Source organism: Anopheles gambiae, chromosome 3 (assembly GCF_943734735.2).
Source record: "Anopheles gambiae chromosome 3, idAnoGambNW_F1_1, whole genome shotgun sequence".
Lineage (NCBI taxonomy): Eukaryota > Metazoa > Arthropoda > Insecta > Diptera > Culicidae > Anopheles > Anopheles gambiae.
Genome location: NC_064602.1, coordinates 66,078,701 through 66,099,532, shown reverse-complemented (window position 1 = coordinate 66,099,532; position 20,832 = coordinate 66,078,701). Strand labels below are relative to the sequence as shown.

The 20,832-nt window shown below is 39.2% G+C and overlaps 1 protein-coding gene across 24 annotated transcripts in view; it reads left to right on the top strand.

The window, feature by feature from the left end:
* The window catches only part of LOC4577712 (plasma membrane calcium-transporting ATPase 1), a 67,595-nt gene extending 49,549 nt beyond the window's left edge, over positions 1 to 18,046 (top strand). For 21 of the 24 annotated variants that reach the window (XM_061660316.1, XM_061660315.1, XM_061660314.1 and 18 more), the window contains one exon: positions 10,283 to 18,046. In XM_061660316.1, the coding sequence (XP_061516300.1) occupies positions 10,283 to 10,320 (38 nt within the window). In that variant the 3' untranslated portion in view covers positions 10,321 to 18,046. Of the gene's footprint in view, positions 1 to 321; positions 3,468 to 6,249; positions 6,818 to 10,282 lie in introns of those variants that run through there. The other 3 variants (XM_061660317.1, XM_061660312.1, XR_009766395.1) reach the window with 2 other exon arrangements.
* Positions 18,047 to 20,832: the final 2,786 nt, after the last annotated feature.

Genomic DNA, 20,832 nt, shown 5'->3' with positions numbered 1-20,832 from the left:
GTGCTGTCACGCCATTTCATAGACACAGACACACGTACACTTTTATCTATACACTTATACACGCACACACACACACACCCAGGACCACGCACAAAACCATGTGCAGTGTCAATAGTATACTCCTTCTTTTTTTTTGCTATGCGAGGCCCTGTTAGATTCCCATCAGCAGCGGAGGGATCATTAAGTACATTATGCTTCATGTCCTGTTTATGTGTGTGTGTGTTTTTGATGAGTCGCTTAACTCTGTGTAGTTGCGCAGATGTTGCCCAAAAATTGCAGGAAATTCCTAACCTTCTATTTAATTGTTATATACACCAATAGGAGAAAAGTGGAACTCTGCGAAGGCCTAGAGAAATGGTGGGAAATGGTTAGAGACACAAGACACCACCAGGAAACGCCAAACACATGGGACAAGGGATACGAACACTATTGGACGATGATGAAGGGAAGACGCGGTACAGTTTGAAATGGATCACTACCAACCTTGGGGACTACAACTATACCACTACGACAATGACTTCCACGACTGTTACTTCTGGTTATTTTCTTCTTCTCTCTGGTTCACATACTGACGCAGGATAATTACGCCAGAGGACTTGAACAAACGAAGAAACGACTACCGTACTACTACGACTTTATACGACCATGGCACAGACACAGACAGATGGACGTAACAAAACAATGTATTAACCGCGCACGTGAAACTAAACTAAATAGGACTGCATTGCCAGCGACCATGAGACATTGATCTCACTCATCGAGACATCTCGAGAAATCATTGCATATGAAGCTTTATTTTGCGCTCAGTAGCATCAATGTAGTACAGTCTGACTTCACCCGTGGAGGTTGGATTGCCTGTGCCAACTGTCGAATTTGTACTTATATTAATTGGTACGGGTTTCCCCATGTTTTTACCGCGTTTTTATATCAACCGGAGGTTGCTTTTAAGTTCAACCTTCAGCCAACTTTCGAACATCCATCTAACAAGCATACCAACTATAAAGCGTTAACGTATTGAATTCCTACTGTTGCTACTGAGTTTTTACATCACAGGCTTTTATTGCATTTGGTTTTGCTTTCTTTAGGGCATGAAATGTGCCTTCATTTTAAAGAAAAGGAAAACAAAATACTGCATGGGTCCATTTAATTTCCAAAACACAGTGCAATTCGGTTACTACTTGTTGCCAACAGAGTAAAACACCGACAAGTTTCGTTTAACAAAACTTACCGACTACTATCAAACGCATTGGACGACAACTCACGAGTGTAGGAAAACTTTGGTTGTATTTTGTTGAAATAAAGCTCGTTTCTAAACTTAACGCACAAACAGGAATTTTCCGTAGTCCACCCGCGCGAATACTGTCGCAATCGTCCAGATGGGTTCATTGATTGTTCACCCTTGGACAATGCGATAATCTTCTTCGTCTTGCGTGATGCGTGAAACAATATAGGGACAATTAAAGAGATAAAAAAGCTAAAACTGTTGTAAAATGTGTTCACATTGGTGAGGAAAAGCAAACAATTTACACACTGTAGCTGAGTTTGATTTCCTTCTTTCTGCGCATACACTTTCGTTTAGTTAAGCAATTTATCGTGTTTTCTCCATTAAAGTTGTGTTCCTTGAGCTTAAACGTTTAACTGTTTCAGTTTGTTTTTCTTTGGTTCTGTTTAAAATGATATGATTTTGTGTTTTGCCGGCACCGTGTTTTGCTAGTGTGTATATTTTTATATTCAAAATAATTGGTAAATTCTGCAAAACAAATGCGTGTGTACAAGTGTGTGCGTGTGTCATTTAGTTTGTCTCTGTGTACGCATTGTTAATAGAATGTTTTTCTTTAGTATGTTATGATTGTTGTTGCTCTCAGTATATAATCGCACGATCGGTATGAGAGAGAAAAGAAAAGAGAGAGAGGCATTAAGATGCATTTTATTGGTTATCCAGCTTCTTTGAGGTGATCTTAAGACATCTTTCACCGGGGGTTGTAGGTTCTTTCGTCGCAAATATCCTGTTATTTTTTGCCCATTGCCCAGTAAGCAGTTTTGATCAGTTTTAGGAGGTTCCCTCAGTTTCTCACAAATAGAAGGTTTGTGACAGATTTCATTTACAGGTAGAAACAGCCAGCTAAGTAGAGTCCAGGGTGGTTTTGCAACCGTATTATTTTTAAGCAATTGTCTTAACTGGTAGTTGAAAACCGTACGAACAGTCCTTATTGCTAGTTAGCTCAAAGAGAGTAAGAACGATCTAACCTAACGGTCCCTCATTATGCAATGAAGTATTACGACCCAATTTGCTTTGATACCGCAATCGATTCAATCGATTCATCAATGCACTGTGCCAGAACACTTTTTTCACACGTGTCACGTGGTTTGGCAAAAACCCGACAGGATTGAATGACTAGAACGCGTGTCTAATTGCAGCGTGTAAGGATATAAAGTGAGAGACAATTAGCATAAAGCAACGAAAGAACGAAAAAAAAATCCTATAACCTCCGGGCTTGGAATTGTTAAGTAAAAAAACGATTTGCAGCTAGACTACTGCACACCTCCTCCTATATCCTTATCCCGCTCCATTCCTTTATGTACTTCCGATGATAGCGCCTTCCTTGATTTGATGTTGTTACATGTTGTTGTTACTTTAGTTTAAGTTGTAATCCTTAATTAACTATTAATGATTAATCTATCCCGCCCCGGTGCACGTTGTGTTTTTAGTAGTTTAATAAGATATGGCTGCAGTGAGATCAAACACAACAGGCGATAACATGTGTACGCAAAAGTAGATAGAGAGAGAAAGAGAAAACGAATGCGTTAACACAGGAAACAAATGAATGAGAGAAAGCTTAAGCGGAAAGCGTTACATTTTTGTGTTATTAAGTCAGGATATCTATTTTTTGTTGGTGTTGCATACATGTTGCGCCCGAGCATACATGTCGTCCTGCGCGCGCGAGAGAGCAATAGCAAAATGCATCTGTAATTATTATTTATTTATCTATAAACCACTAATATAATTATGCCGCCCGGAAATTTATTATGCCCCTCCTGAGATACCCCATTTCTTCCCATGTAATAGTGCGTCGCAACCGTCCGCTCGCCCTCCCTGGTTTTATCGTACGCTAATATTATTTACAATTCATGCATGTAAACACAAGCAGCACACTTGCGCCCGCGCTTGACGATAGGAGGGAGAGGGCTCGATGGAGGGGATGCGATCAATGAATGAATGTAATAATGTTGTAGTCCAACCACCTCCCGTTCGGGTTTGGAAAAAGTTGAAAAATAAACATATAAAGGCAAAATCCTCCGCGCGCTTAACGCAACGCTCCCCATCAGTCACCTCCCCCTCCGGAGACTACTAACGCAAGAAGTCTTTTTTATATTTTAGTTTACTTTCGATTTAGTATATTTTGTAAAAAAAAATACAGTGTGTTTTGAATACAGCAAATGAAATAAAATGAAACAAACAACCATAATGTGGCTCTCAAAACGAACGCATACGCCGCGCACCCCGTATCTGCTGCACAGTAATATCCAGCCCATTGCGCGCCACTGTAGGAATGCCGTGTGAATGTTGTGTCCCTCCCTGTCCTGATTTGTGTTACTTCCTTCTAAGAATTTATTCTTCTCCCTCAATTGCTCTTTAACCGTGGTTTGTGTAACGAATAATAGGAACAGGCAGGTGAATTCAATTTTCTAACTTTGCAACTAGCAGCAGCAGTAGCAGCAGCATACACACACACATATAGCAGACATCCGCAGTGGTCCAGTCTTGAATGCCGCTTGGATTAATCGCGTCAGGAAAAATGTTACGAGCTTAAATAAAGGGTCGAACCTTGTCTATACCCGTGTAGTTGTAGTATAACACAATGCCAGCTCACTCCAAATTCGGCCCTGGTGTTTAACATGTGTGTGTGTATGCGCCTGTGGGTGGATTCTGTTCTCCATGGTTTTGTTCCTATTGCTGTGGTATGCTCATTTCCCAGTACTTTGTTTTACATTCCGTTGTTCTCATGTTACCTGCGTCCTGTTGGGTTGGCGGTTGTTTTAACGATTATATTAATTTCATGTTTTTTCTCTCTCTTTTCTTTCCCGTTGAATGATATGTTTCTTTCACTTTGCTAGTTGTCGCCCTTAACAGTAAGGAATTGCGATAAGTGGTTATCTTTATTCTTGGAGTTGTCCCCGTTTTCTTTCCTTACCTCATATGTTGATGTCTCCAATTTGTATAAATGTTCTACCTTTCTTACTTACTATTTTGTTTTCTTTTGATTTTATTTATTATGTATGTGTTTTTATTTAACTTAACTTTTTTTTTCGTCTTTTTTTCAGCTAGCCTAAGCTACAAGTAGTGCCAAAATAATGTATCTTTTTCTTTAATATGTTTTGTGTATTTTTGTGTTGTTGTATTAATATTTGTAAAGTTTTTTATTTTTAGAAACTGGAAACAGACTCACCTCACTCACAACAACAACTACTACTACTACTAACCGCAGACAGCTGCCACAAATCCTCAACTACACTTATAGGCTGAGCTGAAGTCTTACAAGAAAATAATGCAGAAGAAGAAAAGAACTATCAAGTATTATACAAAAGATATCTAACGAGAAAAATGGAAGAAAAACTAGGAAATAACAAGTACATAACAGGCAACAGTAGCTATTGAAAGAACCAAAGAAGTAAAATACAGAACAAGTTAAACACGCACACACTCGTGCACACACACACACACCAGTACAACACATTTCAACACACAACAGCACACAAGGAACGAAGAACGAGTGAGTGGATGGGTGATGGTGCGCTGGTCGGTGATTTTGGTGACAGGAAACGGAAATTAGTGAATGAGAAGAACAAAAACAAAAACTCCCATATGCTGTAGCGAAAATGACGAACAATTAGGCAAAAAAACAAAAACAAAAACAAAAAAACGCATCGTACCAATCCTGATAGCGGCTGATAGGGATGAACTGCTGCTGTGTACAGTGTTAACACGTTCGCTCGTTTGTATGTTTATGTTTTTTTACGTTTCTGTTTCATCTCTTGTATGTGTTCTGTCTGCATGTGTGCGCACACTGACGAGAATGCCATGGATGCGTGTGTGTGTGTGTGTGTGTGTGTGTGAATAACCGGAAGTTAATTAAGTATCACGTTAACAAAAAAAAAAAAAAACAAAAGGATAAGCAACATACGCACAACGTGTGTATATGTGGTCAAATGTTACATAGTAATTTCCTTTTAAATCGTGGCGATGCATTAAGGGTTGTTGGGTCGTAATGTGCTTTAAAGATGATGTTCAATGGAATGTATGTGTGTGGTGGTGTATTGTTGAAGGCACTGTCTTTGCCCACTATTACTCCTTGTACTGTGATTATAGCCTTTAAAAAGGATTTAACCCGTTTCCACCGGTGGTGGTGGCATGCCTCTCTCGTTTGAGCCTCTCGATTGTGGGTGAATGTATTATACAAACATGTTTTAAGTTTGTTCCTGTTTTTCGTTCGCTACATTCATTAGCGTACACGTACGTAGAGATCACCGACTCGTTTTTATTGTTTAACAAACTCATTTCATTGGTGCAATGTTAGTTTCTGTAGTAGGATCCGACTCCTATCATAGTTCCACATAGCAAGTCATAGACATTTTGCATAGCGTTCTTTTCATGTTTTTTTGTTGTTGTGTAAGTCAAACCACACACACTCCCTCCGAACACTGAAACACGTTTCCAAATCACTGTAGTCGTAGAACCCACAAGATCATCCCACACCATCCCACACTAGTAGTGTGAGTTTCTTGTTGTGTACGTAAACTGTAATCAGAAAAAAACCCATCAAACTATTGTTTAAATTCGAAATGTTTGTGAAATGTCTATACGTATCTACACGTGTGGTTGTGCACCCTTTCTCCGGCCCGGTGGATGATGAATGCTCGGATGAATCAGTATGCAAGCGTGTGGTGTGTACCAAACATCACGTGCAATTTGTTTAGTTTTGTGTCCACCTGTTGTCTCACGCCCCACCCAGTGTACATTCCGCTTGTGCCCTATTCATCTAGCGCCCCTAGTGTGCCTGTGCCGCCTGTTGTATGTTTATTGCCTAGTTCATCAGTAGTCGCGGATATGCAGTAGAGCCTGTTGAGCCGCTTGTTCTCCTGTTTGCGCAAGGATGATGATGATGATGACGATGATGGTTCGGTGTTTCGGGTATCCCACAATTAAAACTTCCATATCGACCGTATGTGTGTGTGTGTGTGCTCTCTTAGATATGCATTTGCAGTAACTCGCCGTCTGGCTGACCAAATCCCAAGTTCCTGGCAATCTGAAGAACCCACAAAAGAGCAGCTGCTACCACACTCACACATGCGAAGTGTGCTCTTTATCTCTTCTGAACTCTCTTGGACTAGGGGAACAAGCTGCACAAGTGTCCGCGGTGGAACACAACCCTTCATCCCGAGCCGAGGAAAACATCGTCCGAAATGCCTGCCTGCCTGTGCCTGTTTTTAACCTCTTCTGTTGCGTGCTGCTCTCTCTCTAATGGCCGAACCGTGCGATGCTTGGTGCAAGATACGCAACTCTAGCTCTCTCTCTGCCGTTCTGTTGTAGTGCGCCTCTGTTTTGCAGTGATAGTGACTAAACCTTGTAATAGAACCAAAACGAAACGAAAGAAGAAAAAGTAATACTACATCTTAGAGTAGCGTGTAGTAGCTGTGTTACTACTGATCATTACTGAAAATACTTCCGTTATCGTTGGTACTGCTCTTCTTCGCTCTATTCCATACTACACTAACCACCACTGCACACTGCGCAAAGGGTGGCGCAATTAGAGGAGAGGTGCGCATCTCTTCTACAAAGATGTAATATCCAGCTAGCTATTATAGCTATGAATAGTTTATTAGACGTAGAACCCGTTCTGTTTAGTTGTAAGATGACACATACACCCACAATTACAAACAAACACGCGCACATAAACACAAACACCTACCCCAAAAGTATAGTATTAGAACACGTCACAACACCAACACACACAGTTCGTGGGTTATGGCGTGAATCAGTAATAATAATATGTCATTAATATTGCTTGTCCATATTTTAGACTCTGTTGTTCGATTTTGTTCCCTACAAAACCGTTTGTTGTTACTAATGCAATTATATCGTTGCCTTACCATTTCTCTTCCGTTTGTTAGTAATGAATGAATGAATGTGTTTGTTTTTTTTTGTTGTTGTTTGCACCCATTAAGTTTGCAACAGTAATCAATGCAGGGAAAAAAGTCCAGCTTTTTCTTTAATTAATGCCTCAATAATAAATGCGCGCGACAGTATTAAAATTAAAATGTACTTACCAATGTACGAACCCGCCTTTACGAAGGAAAGCAGGCCCTTTTTGCTGCAAAACAAGAAAGAAACCAAAAATATGGCTATGCGGGTAATTCTTTTTTTGTCTTCTTTGGAGCCGTTGCTTCATCAATGCGAGATTGGAGCGAGGACCCATTCCTGTGGGGAGTTTTTGGCTGCCTGGGATATAGTTCCATCTCTATCCGTATCGTGGGCATAACGATTCTTGTTACGATTTTTACGTTGTTTGATTCTTCCTCCCAACATGTGCTAATCTTTTACTATTTCTTCATTATCAGTTTCAACTTTCAACACAATCTGAAAGCAGTTCTTACATTACATTACGACACAAACTCAAAGACACACCGACATATGCACACATACACAAATCGTTCAAACAATTTGCAACAAAACATTCTTTCTTTACAACATAAGTGTCTCTACAAAACAACAATTCGATGTACTGTTAGTCAGCATCTACCCTTTCTGTCAGTGTGTCTCTCTTTTCATGTAACGTTGCTCTCTGATGTTTTGTTTTAGTTTTGGTTTTGTTGAAATTTTCTTTTATTTTTATTCTCTCTAAATCTCTCTGTTTTCTCTTTTTTCTCATTACATTGTTAATTGTCTTTTTTCTTCTTTTTTCATTTATCGTTGTCAATGTTTAGTTTCTTTAAGTTATTAGCTCCTTTCTATGTGTACTTTCACACTTTCCCTTACCCCTTGTAGCGTACATGTTTTCGATCTGTCGTTTTCCTTCTACCTTCCTGTACTATTAAGTTTTCTTTCGTTTCCCTCTGTTTATAACTTTTGTCTTATTTCAACCTAAAGATTGTCTCTGTGTTCGTCAAAACTGAACACTTTTTGTTTGTTTCTTTTTCACGTTCTCTGCGTAATCTTCTTGTCTTGTCTTTGACACACATTGCAATACTGAGTTTAGTTCGCTCAATGTAAAGATTTAGCGAATAAACACTTCCGTTATACTTCCATCTTTATCGTATGATTCGATTTGTTCGAATTATGTCTTCATTTCTTACCTAATGTCGAATTGGTTGTTTTGTCAATATGGATTTTGCGAAATGTCGTAACGTTTCTAACATTGAACAACTGTGGACAGTGTGAGTGTCATTTGTTAGCTTTCAGGTTGGTTCCCTTCACCAATACATTACAACGCAACATTGTGTGTAGTGTATTTGTTGTACAAGGCGGAAGAATAATGCACACCACAATGAAAGCAATAAATGAAACAACAGCAAAGCAAAAAAAACTACAAAACAAAGAAACACATACTAAAAAGACGATAAAAATACCCCATTTTATACCCACAACTTGTAACTTGCTAGAAATGAAAAAAAAAATGGAAATCTGTTTCTACTTTATTTAGTTAAACCTGTTATTTCGCTGTTCTTATTTTCTATCCCATTAAACATTCCTTCCAAGTAATATCCCGTACAACGCTTTTCCACCCTTTGATCTCTTCTTTTTTCCCCTTTCTTTTCTGTACTACTTAAAAACATTGCTGCTTGGCCACCTTTGTTTCTTCCAAAACTTTTATACTGATAACACTATTTATCTTTCTCTCTCTCTCTCTTCATCGTTTTTGCTACATCTATCTGTTTTCTACTCGGCTTGGTGTAATCTTCTCATTGGAACGAAATGTTTGATTTGGATGATAAACAATGTGAAATATGGCGTTTAATCGCCAATCGTCTCGATGAAAATAGCACGAATAGTTTTATTTCAGTATAACTAGTGCATTTGAAGAACAGAAAACAGTTTTAAACATTTTTTTACTTTTCGCGAATTCGAGACCTGTGTATTATAAATAATTATTCTCAAATGTTGTATATTATAATTCAATTCGATTGACCACTACTACTAGCATTTGCGTTTGTTTGTGTCCCTTTGTGTAGAACATCCTCAAATTGTAATACATTGCTCTTTTATCAAGCATTTAAAAAAAGCAAAAGTAATGAAACAAAAATTGGAAAACTATTCTCTAAGGAACCATTTTAGGTTTCAATAATACAATGTTGCACCCAAAAGTTTTACCTCTTTGCTATCGACATGGATAACACTGTTTCATCCTATGTACAGCACCGATTTACTACTTACCTTGTATTTTAAAACGAGTTGTTTATGCACAGTAAAATCTTACGAAAATAGCTTTGTTTGATTGTATTTCAACATGATTACTTTAACTATATTACTCCGCAAGATGGAGTTCACACACAAACCGTGTTTGTTTCCCACGTTCCAAATGAGATTGCAAAAAAATCATCCATAACTCACTAATGCACCACACTTTGTTTTGCGATCTTCCTTTATGAATCTTCATAGTGTCTTCCCTCCATTCCTACATGCATTTTCTTCCTTCTTCCTATTTCTTTAATTTTTTCTCTTTTATTTTTTTTTCGTTTGCTTCTTTTATGCTACTCTTTTCCTCTGGTTTTACCATTTTTCTACTTCTATCTCTCCTTTTACTCTTTTTCTCCATCTTCTTCTTCTCTTCTTCTTCTCTCTGTTCTTCGCTGGTTCTATTTTTCAAGCGCACGCTCGAAGGAGATTCGCGGTTGCATGATTGTCCACGATCGTAATACCCCCTCGTAATCTCCTTCCTGTTTGTAATCTTTTCTAATATAAATACACAACAAATATATAAACCTTTCTGCTCTGTACCGCTTTCACAAACTATCCAACCCTATCTCTTCTTCTGCATATACAACTTTCCCAGTCCCTCCTGAGCTAATCTAATCCGTTTTCCCTATGATCCGGTTTGTTCAAACGAAACAAACTAAAATACATGTTCCCCGCTCTTTCGAACATCCTAACCCGAATAACATCCGCTCTCCATCCTCGCCAAGCTCCACTCCCACCCGAAAAGAAAAAAAAAGAATCAAAAATCGTCTGCCTAAATTTTACTGAAATGTCTCTCTCAACTTTCCTTTCTTTTTTAATTTCTTACAGAGAAATTCGCGGTATGGACAAAATCGACAACAGTCTAAAATCAGATTCCTTCCTTTGCTCTTGAATGTATAACATGATGAGATGAGGAGATGAGTTAACCCTGAGACAGAATGAGCTGAGAACAGTAGAAGGGAGTAAACAATTCGAACAAAAACTCACACATAAACACACACACATACACTCAGGGTGTGGGTGAACCGCGTTGTAGAAAGCTTTGTGTGTCACACGGGTGGTGGCGTCGCGCGATCCATTTAAACCGAGATAGATCACGCGCCGATCGTCCTAGGTCGTCGCCGAACATGTTGGCTAGGAGACAGTGAGGAAGCGTTACTAGACACAGAAACACACAGAGAAATACACAAACACACACGGTACCTTAGAGCGCGAGCGCGCATGGCTCTAAATGATGCTTCAGCTGTATAGAAACAATGCACTGGTAGTGGCGGCCGAACTACTGTTGTACAGGTGCAATCCCCACGACCGCTGCCGCAGTCGTATTTAAAAAGAACCAAAAACAAACCATATTAGTAAGGCAGAAGCAGTACACTGCATCAAGGGGATGAGCAGAGGCAGCGGGGCACAGCAACAGCAGCAGCGGCAAGTATCAGCAGTATCAGCAACAGCAGCAGTAACAACAGAAGGCAAAGTTTAATAGTTTTATAATGAAAAACATACACACACAATGATTCCACTGCGAGACCTAGAGCCAGTAGAAAGTGAACGCGCATCTTCTCCATTTCGCGGAACAGGAAACTAGGATAAGGCCATGCGCGCGTGCCGCACTTGCGTTCTTGATTGCTCCGATGATCGATGGTCGTTGTTGTTGGCGCACGCTTCGATATTTGCTCCCTGCGATCGTAACCGCCTCTGCGTGTCACTTTATCGAGCTTTTGCGGCACGACGAACCACGTACGACGGTGTCACAGACGGAGAGCAGTGCGCGTTCCAGTTAAAACAGCCGGCAGTTGCGATAGAAAACAGTGCGTAAGGAAACCAAAAGGTATCCTAACCGATCGTTTTGGTAGCGAAAGTGTTGAGCAATAGCAACTTAAAATGAAGAAGTAAACAAAAAATAGTACGAAAAGAGATAGTTAAATGCACGGATTCGTTTGAAGCAGATGCATTAAATTGTTATCAGCATGAACAAAAAATCACAAACAAACAAAACAAAGCTGAAGAAAATGAAAAAAAGCAGAACATAGCGAACATAACAATTTAATTTAAACGAAACAAAACATGTGCAAAAAACGATGAACACAGAACAATTTATCGAGAGAGTATTATTGTGTACCGTTTGATGTTTTTGTTCGAACACGTGTGTAGGCTAATGGAAAAATTAATTATACAAGAAAGGAAAAAGTTCTATGTTACACATCTTATTATTAATGAAACAAACAAACAAAAAAAAACGTCACGATACGGGGCGCGAACGTCACAGGACAACCACTAAAGCAAGGACGATGGAAAATGTCGAAAGAGTGTATAGAAAAAGAGTGTTGAGGAAGATTTGAATGCTGATGAGAAGAGCGTTGATACGCAAAGAAAGGAACTCTCTGTCAGGTGGTAGAAATAATCAAGGACACAAAAACACGTACACATGTGCACTCTTTCACACGCACATACACAAATACACACACACATACATTGATGAATCAAAAATCGAATCGATTGATAGTTAAGCAAGATTCACTCCTTCCCTCCTCACACACTCTTCCCCCATTTGCTATCTAGGATTAGTACTAGTGCACTACTAACTTATTTTAAATATAAAACCCCCCATCAAATGCGACAGACTAGTTAAGCGGAAAAGAAGAAGAATAAGAATAGAACGGAAAAATCCATTGGGAAACAAAAGAAGCAATCAAAGTTGACTCGTTTTTGGATAGAAAGAGAGAGAGAGGTGAAAATTACGAATTAAATAGTAGGCAAGGAAGCTAAGAGTCCGTTTCGCAACATTCACATACGGGTTTTTGAGAAGCTAGGTACAGTTTTCGGTTCCGGTCCGGCACCAGTGTTTCGGTCGGTGAATGGTGAACGGTTTTCAGTTTTGGCACACCTACCATCTTAATGTGGCCCGAGCAAAGCATTGAAAGCAGAAGAAATGAAGCACTTTCGCGAGCAATCGGCAGACACTGGCGAAGAGGAGAAGCGCGTTGTGTGAGGTCACATTCGGGAACGGATGCGGGTGAGCACAGTGGTACAACCAAGAGCAACGGTAGGAACAACACACCGGAGGGATACCTTTTGATTGGGTAGTAGAAGAGGGACCGTGCAGTAGTAGAGTGTGGAATTGGACCAGACAATTGGATAACAGGACCTTTATCCTTCTGCCACTTTTTCCCCTCTCCTGTGTATATCCGTCGATGAAGAGGGAAGCGATACGGCTGGATAGCAGCAAACGGTTGAAAGTGCAGCGTGGATTGTGGCGTGTTTAGCACGAGAGAGAGAGAGAGATAAGAGAGAAGATCTGTGATAGTTTGTGCGTGGTGCTGCCAGGTGAAATGGTCTGCATGCTGGAATGTCGTGATCAGTTGTGCGCGTTGAATTGCGGGTGTTTGTCGCTTCCCCGTTTGAAAGTTGGACCATTTTGTTTGCAATGACTTTGTCGTTTCGTCTGTCTGATGGTGGTGGAATCGCACGCTCTCGAGGATTGAGCTAGAAATGACCCCACCATCCCATATGTAATCCCATTTCGGATGTAACTCTGCGCCGATGGTTTAATGTCGTCAAAATATGCTGTTTAGTTAACATTAGACTGTTGTTGCTATCATTCTGCTTTTTCGGACAGCATCGATCAGAGATCAAATCTCAAAAGATTCTGTCGTTTTAGCTATATGAGCGAGTGACGTCATCGGACATTTCATGCCTCTCAGACTTCAGAGTTCGAAGAACTACCTGGAAGAAGAGTTGGTTCATTATGTTCAAACGCCATATTTCGGCCGACTTTGATTGCTTGGGACAGAGTTGCAACAAATGTGGTAACACCTTGAGCGCTACGTGTGTGTTGAAATGTGTGTGTGTGTGTGTGTGTGTGCGCGTGAGAATCATTGTGCGTGCGTGCGTGTGTGTGTGTGTGAGAGAGAGAGAGAGAGAGAGAGAGACGGAGTGTTTGTAAGCGTCGAAAGCATGTTAGTTACAGTTTCTTCGAAACAATCGTTGCCCGTTCTCGGTTTTTGTGTTTCATTAGGATTAGGAGCGAGTGTCTCCGGTTCGTTCTGTTCAGTAGCCAGGAGAGAGGAGTAATAGTGATAAGTATACAGTAGTAGCCTTTTAAGAAAGTAAACCGGCCGCACTCGGTCATACTTTCTGTCGTCCCACCCCCCACGCAGCTTCCCCACGGGAGTGCGCGAGCGCGCGCGGGATGGGAAAGCGGGAATCGGAAGCTCGGGAGGATCGTTCGGAAGCAAACACTACCAGTTACACTTAAAGTGACAAATTTCTATTTCTATAAGTAAGAGATACAGCACTTTACTTAGTGATAGCATAAGTATAAAGTACACAGATACACACACACACAAACATACTATAACAATCTAGTGCAATACACAAGATATCGAGACAGTGGAGTGGATACCAGCTGGAAAAGAAGGCAAAACTCGAAAGAGAAGATAATTAATCATATAAAACAACAGCCACACTACACCCAACCAACCAACCCGTGTACGTACGTTGACGTTTATTACAATTGCACAGAGTTTTGTTTATAAAAATTTGAACGACCGATCGCACGCGATCGCAGCTAGTCCATACAACGCGACCGAAGGAAGCAAAGCGATATACACGTGGCCAGTAAAGTTTATTGTGCATGTGTGCATGTGTTGCAGATCGACTAAAACACCGGCTTCGCACCATGCAGTATGTCGAAATTGTTACCGAAAACCAAAACAAAACAAAACAAAAATGTGTGCGTATTAGAGCGAGCGAACGTGTGTTGAATACCACAAACAACCAAAACGGAGCCAACCAAATGATAAAATAAAATAAAACTAAAATAAAAGTAAAGTTATCCTCCTTCGCAATAAAGGAAACCAAAAACACACCCACGCCCTTAAAAAGTTATCATGTAACATCTTACAACGGCAACAACACCCGAAACTTGAATGGGGGAAACAAACTAAAAAAAAAAATAATGCAAAACCAGAACTTACCGAAAACAAAAAAATAACCAACCAACCAAACAAACAGTGGAAAAGTTGACCGCAACATCGTTTGAATGTAGTTAATTGCAGTAAATAAAGGCATTTTAATGACAACAAGTTTCGATTCTCGATTCTTTAACGCTAGCAAATCGAAAAGGAGGGGCTAATGGTAGTGAACAAGGAGAATTACCGTGTTGCAAGTGAAATATTTCAAGTACTAGATCCGAGATAGTATCTACAATAGTTTAATAACACTCGGTAGTGACCAGTGTGTTGCGCATGACACACAGACGGAGTTGTGCGATGGGTAATACAAGGAGGTAGGAGGAGTCGTAATCATTTGTTTGGGGAAATATGAACATTCGGATGAGCTAATTAAAACCCATGCACACTTACCAAAAACATGCAAAACGAAAGCGTTCTGGTAACAGTGAACAAACGCACTATGGAAGCAAACTAGCACGTACTTGAAATAAAAAATTAAAACAAAGCAAACAAAAAAAATAAGAAAACTTACATGATGTAAGTAAAGAAAGCGTAACACCAAAGTCAAAGAACTTAAACCAACTCGATGATACATCCCTTTCCCATCCGCACCGCGGCATAACGCCATCCTCCGAAGTGAGGTGTCCTGTACGAGCGGACTTTAAGCATCTGTTCTTCTTTCATCCCATTATAAATGGCGTCGCTTACGATATATCAGTAGAGTATTCCGATACTGTAGTTTTCTGGTCTGGATTAATGGGAACAAAGATTTAGTTACTTTGTCATCCACTTTCTTCACTCTCCCTCAAGTGCTGCTCACAATCTATGTGTTCTCCCTTTTGCGCAAATGTACATCTCGCTGTGAAGCAAAGAAACCCCATTGACCTCATTTTGGTTCCGATTCTTCGATGGTCCCCTAAAACAATTTCCCATTTTTGTGACATTGCGTCATAAGTGGCAGCATTGTACAATGTCTTTTTGTTTTTGCTACTTCTTCTTCCAGTATATGGGATATGGCTCTTACGAAATAAGATTGTAATGTAAAATATTCGCACTCGCGGTTAGTCAAGAAAGTATTAAAGGGGCATATTTACTTACATAGTATAGATAAATAAAAAAAAAAAAAACACTCGGGGCTGTAATGCAGAACTCGGGCCTCGGTGTCACTCGTCTCGGTAGAGATAACCAAACGGAGCGGAACTCAGCCAGGGGTTTGGAGAAGCAAGTGGGGGTTGGGAGCGATAAGAAGCAATTAGTGACATTATTAGTAGTAGTCGTACGGTAATACTATTTATTATGACGTTTCTGACGTTTGTTTATTGCGTGTGTGTTCCACAGCAACCTTGGCTTATCTCTCCCCCCTCCCAGCCACACTGTACTCTTTCGATCGGTAGAGGGGAGAAAAGCATTGTTTACTTAGGAATCGTTAGCACATTGGTGCGTTACTGTTCGTTACCCGTTTTGGATGCGTTACGTTGGTTAAGTTATGTTTAAGGGAAGCGGTGTTCACGCCCTCTTACTATTTAGACGATTGTGTTTCGCGCATGTATTGTTAGAGTTTTGTTCAGTAGAAGTGAAAATAACAACAGCAAACATACACACATTCTACCCGGTATGCGTACTCAATAAATGGTATGCGGTGTGTCGATAAAGTGGACACTACTGTACGTTTACCACTCACCACATCCAGCCACATCCAGCGCGCATAAATGCGTTTTCAGTTGTAACACTTCATAACAGTTATAACATTAAACTCTAGAGTATCTAGATGTGGAGCAATGGTGCGTACGAGGCGTAATTCGAGATAAACGATAAAAAGGGCTAAAACAAAAATGATATCTACGAATGTAGAAATAACAAACAAGTGGAGGTGCAAACCATACCAGAGGAAGATTTTATCGAGGCGAAAAAGCAACTGAAAAAAAAACAATAACCATAAGCCAGCGTACCAAATACAACCGCAAGCAATGAAACAGTACGTTGTAATTGCACTACTTGATATGTAGATGTTCCTCTCAGTTTGCCTTTTCATTGAGCTAGGACAATGACTTATAAACACTTTATCCGAGCGACACTACCATAATATGTGTACAATTGGTGCGTTACTCAGATGTTTACAAACCGTTTGGTTCAAAATCATGGCGAGTGAATGCGTTTCTACGGGGAATTATATTCCCAGATATTCCCTTCCCTATGTTAGACACTTTCATTTACCGCTGGTTTTCTAGAGGCACGGTGACATTTATTGTGATTTTGTAATGATTTCGAGGAAGTTTCTTAACTGTATTCGACCGATTAGGACTACTATGCTGAGTTTAATCATGCGCCTCTATTGTAATATCTCATCCGCTGTTGTAGTAATGCTTTTGTTTCATAAAACCATGCAAATTAATCCTTGTTGTCACCACGGAGTTCGAGGTAACATGACTTAATGTCAATGAGGATTGCCAACTGTGTTAGTTACCGTTGCAGATATGTAGATTGAGAATATTAGTATTTGATTTAATGTTGGTTAATGTCAGATTTTATTAGACATTTTATACATTACGAGGAACTTAATGCTCCTGTAAACTTTTGGCGCTCACCGTGCCTTTACCATGCGCTATATTGACGACTGCCGACAGTGTCGTTTTCAGATAATTTCTTATAATTGTTTACGTTGTAAAATCTTCCAGAGGACCGATTTTTTAACAACCAATAGTGATCGCTACCCTACTCCACCATCGCCTTTTTCTTCCTTCCCCACCTTCTGGGTTCGATAGTCCCCGAGCTGTCTGCTTCCCGGTATAAATGAGGAAGTCCTCCACCCCCCCGTGGCAGAAAATTCGTACTGTCGATATATAGTTAAAAGTTAAAAAAAAAAAAACAAAATCAAGCTTTAACGAGTAGAGAACACTAAATAACCCAGCTCTCCTCTCGACACTCTCGAACTGTAAATCTCTCTTGTACGTTAGTGTATGTGTGTATATCCTCCCTAGCCGGTCAGTCGTGCCAGTCCCTATCTCCCCGCCGGAGTGTCCTCGAACACTTCAGTACCCCCGATTCTTCCTCCAAAATTTGTTCACTTTCTTGTCGTGTCTTATGTTAGAATTAAAAAAAAGAGAGAAAAATGTTAATAAGATGTTTTCCTTCCACTAGCTTTTGGGATGCGGTACAGAGGACGTGTGTGTGTGTATGTGTGCTCCCATTTAGCTACTGGTCACTAAAAGCCTTCGAAACTAAAACAATCCCTTGGTGCTGGTGCACAACAAAAAAGAGTGGAAAACAGTAATAAGAACAGGGCGGTACACAGGCTGGCAATACAGAAGTTGTTTCAAACCGCAGAAATAACATCGCAAAGTAAGAGGCACACATGTGTTAAACCGCACGTGGCGAGAACAAACACATGCAAGAATTTCACATGTTTTCTCTGGTTTAAGTTTGTATCATAGGAATAGAAGAGTAATTAAATAAACAAAACACAGAAGAAAAAACAACCAAATCACATTCAAAACGTATGTATATCTTTAAACAAAACGGATACGATATTAAGTTAGGGTTTAGCAAGGGAAACATGACATAACACTCACTCACACCTGGACACATTGACACACAAAAACCTTGTTACAAAATAAAGCTATGAATGATAAAAAAAAAAAAACAGAAACACACACGCCTGTTTGTGTGTCAGTGTAAGTGTTTGTATTCAAATCCGAGTGAAGATATCTACTTAGAATTGAACGTCTTGTTGCAAGGCGCGTTTGTCCGCACATCTAGGAGATGTTGATGTTTTGCTTTCCTTCGTCCTTTCTCTATATAACAGGATCGTTGTGCATGCAAGTGGATATAGGTGGTATATCTTCGAATGGATTTTACACACAAACATATACACAAACACATGTACTTACAAAAAAAAACAGACATTATACACCTTCTTAAAATAAACACCTCTACTTAAGACCATCCCTTGAGAGCTTGTTTGTTTTAGCGTGTGTGAGGAAGTGTGGTGAAACATTTAATAAACGCCAAAGTGTTGCTCGAACTTTACCAAAGCGCAAGCGATAGTAATGCAAAGAATGAGTCTTATTAGTGTATTAGTAACACAGCAACGCGGGAACAGTCATATGCAATTTAGCCTGCGTTTCGGATAAGGGCTAAAAAACATAATAAGACACAACACTTAACGGTAAACAGTGCATACACTTACATATTACACAAAAAAACCCAGGGAATGTAAGATAGAGCTCCCCCCCCCTTCCCCCCTTTAAAAACAGGAAAGAATGAAAAAGAGATTGTAACCCACCCTATATGAAAAACAATTTTTAAACGGAATACGTTTTACCTCTTGTTCTGTTGAGCGAAAAGTGCGCTGCAACAATGTAGAAAAGGTAACAAGATAATAACAAGAAAGCATATATTTGAATGTTCTTGTTTCTTGAAGTACTATCATATTCTATCTTTATCTTTCCTCTTTTTTGCATTTCATTATCAAATTAGAAGTGTTTATTTATTCAGCGTGTTAGTTTGAGCCTTCTCGTAACCTTTTTGGAGCGTTTTTGAGAGAGAAAAAAAACACTCATCACAAAATTTAACAGCGTAGGAATTCCTTTCAACATTTAACAAACTAAATCAAACTTCACACGAAGGAACCAAAACTATAAATGAAAAAATGAGACAAAAAAAAAACAAAAATAAATTTAAGAACAACGCTCGAAGAGTTAGAAGAGAACAAAGATAGTAAGAATGGTTATATCTAGTCTAAACTAATAGTAGTTCATAAAGGAATACACACAAACACACAATATAAGATACGATTTAATTCATCCACAAAAAAAAGTTAGCGAAATTTAAACACAAAAGTTAATAAAGCAAATAGAAGTGACAGTGAAAAAAGTTCTAAAAAGCACTAACAACACGTGCAAAACCAAGCGATACAGAGGACGATGATAATAAAGAGAGGAAAAATCTTTTAAAAATAACCATACCAACTCAATGATGCGACATTAGGCATCTGGGCTTGGTTAAAATGACAGTTTACGGATTGCAGTTCACCCAGCACTATTACCGAGTACCAAGGGGTGTAGTATTATCGACACTCGGACATTGCAACTGGATGGCTTCGAGACGATGTACATTCAACCGGCAACAACATGCGATCTCCTCTCACATTCGCCATTTGCATTCGCGGTTTTAGTACGTTAGGGCGATGATTGCGTACTATGTATCATTGCACACAAGACGAATTAAATAACTTCTACCCATACTGAGTAATAAGTAATACAAGTAAAGTTTAAACGGAACACCGCACATAAACACCTCATTAACACGGACGAAAGCAGAATAGAAACATCTGCAAAAGAAGGTAAATGTGAAATGGGAAAACTTACGTGCGCAATAACAACAAATCGTTTCGTTCTTCAAACAACTCGAACAAAATAAAAATGATATGAAAACTTATTGATTTTACTGTACATTGTTATTGATGATTACAAATAAAGTCATAGATATATAACATTAAAGAGGGGGAACGAGAAAGAACGGAATGCTAAAGAAGCATACCAAACAACAACAGCAAAATGGAGTTAAACAAATGAAAGGAATACATAAAAAATATTAAAAAAAAACAATAAAATTCATTGAAAAAATACATCCCAAAAATGTTGAATCATTTAAGGTATGTTTTATTAGTGTTGTTCTACCTCCGGGTAATTTAATCTTGTTGAAAGTGATATCACAAAATAGTAGCAGAGTAGATACAGTGGCTAATTAAATTCACTATGTTCGCAGTTTTCTTGTAAATACTGTGGACCAGTTCTACAGTTCTCCAGTGGACCAATACCAGTTCTCAAAATAGACTTAAAACTTTGATCTCATTCTATAGTCAATCTTTCTGAGCATGCTTTTAAAAAAAAGGCACTTTATAAAACTTTTTTTGTCTAATTCTGGCCAAAATAATCAAAAACACCATAATTGGAAGTTAAACAAATTCTATTGTTAATGATTGAATTTGTCAACTTTGAGGTTAAAAATTGAACGACCAAAAGATTATTTTTATTTTTATTAAGGTTGACCAAAAAGATTAGATTATTTATTCGTGTTGTATAGTTAAAAAGATTCAAGAAATCGATTAACCGTGCATCTCTTTTAGTTAGTTGACAATATTTTGTTGTTCCATTTGAAGCCTGCTGGTCCTTTCGACTGCCGTTCGAACACCGTGATCAGTCTGTTTGCCAGAACGAGTATGATTTCATTATTGATTCCAGAACCAGTGTGGGTCCAGTATCGGTTCCTAGACTGTTATAGATTCGGTAACAGGTACAAGACCGGCATGAGATTATGATCAGTTCCTGAACCAAAATGGCTTATATATTTGTTTTCTGGACCGCTATGGGTTTGGTTTTGGTGTTAGATTTTTTAATGGGTCTAATGTATCATTAATATTATCTA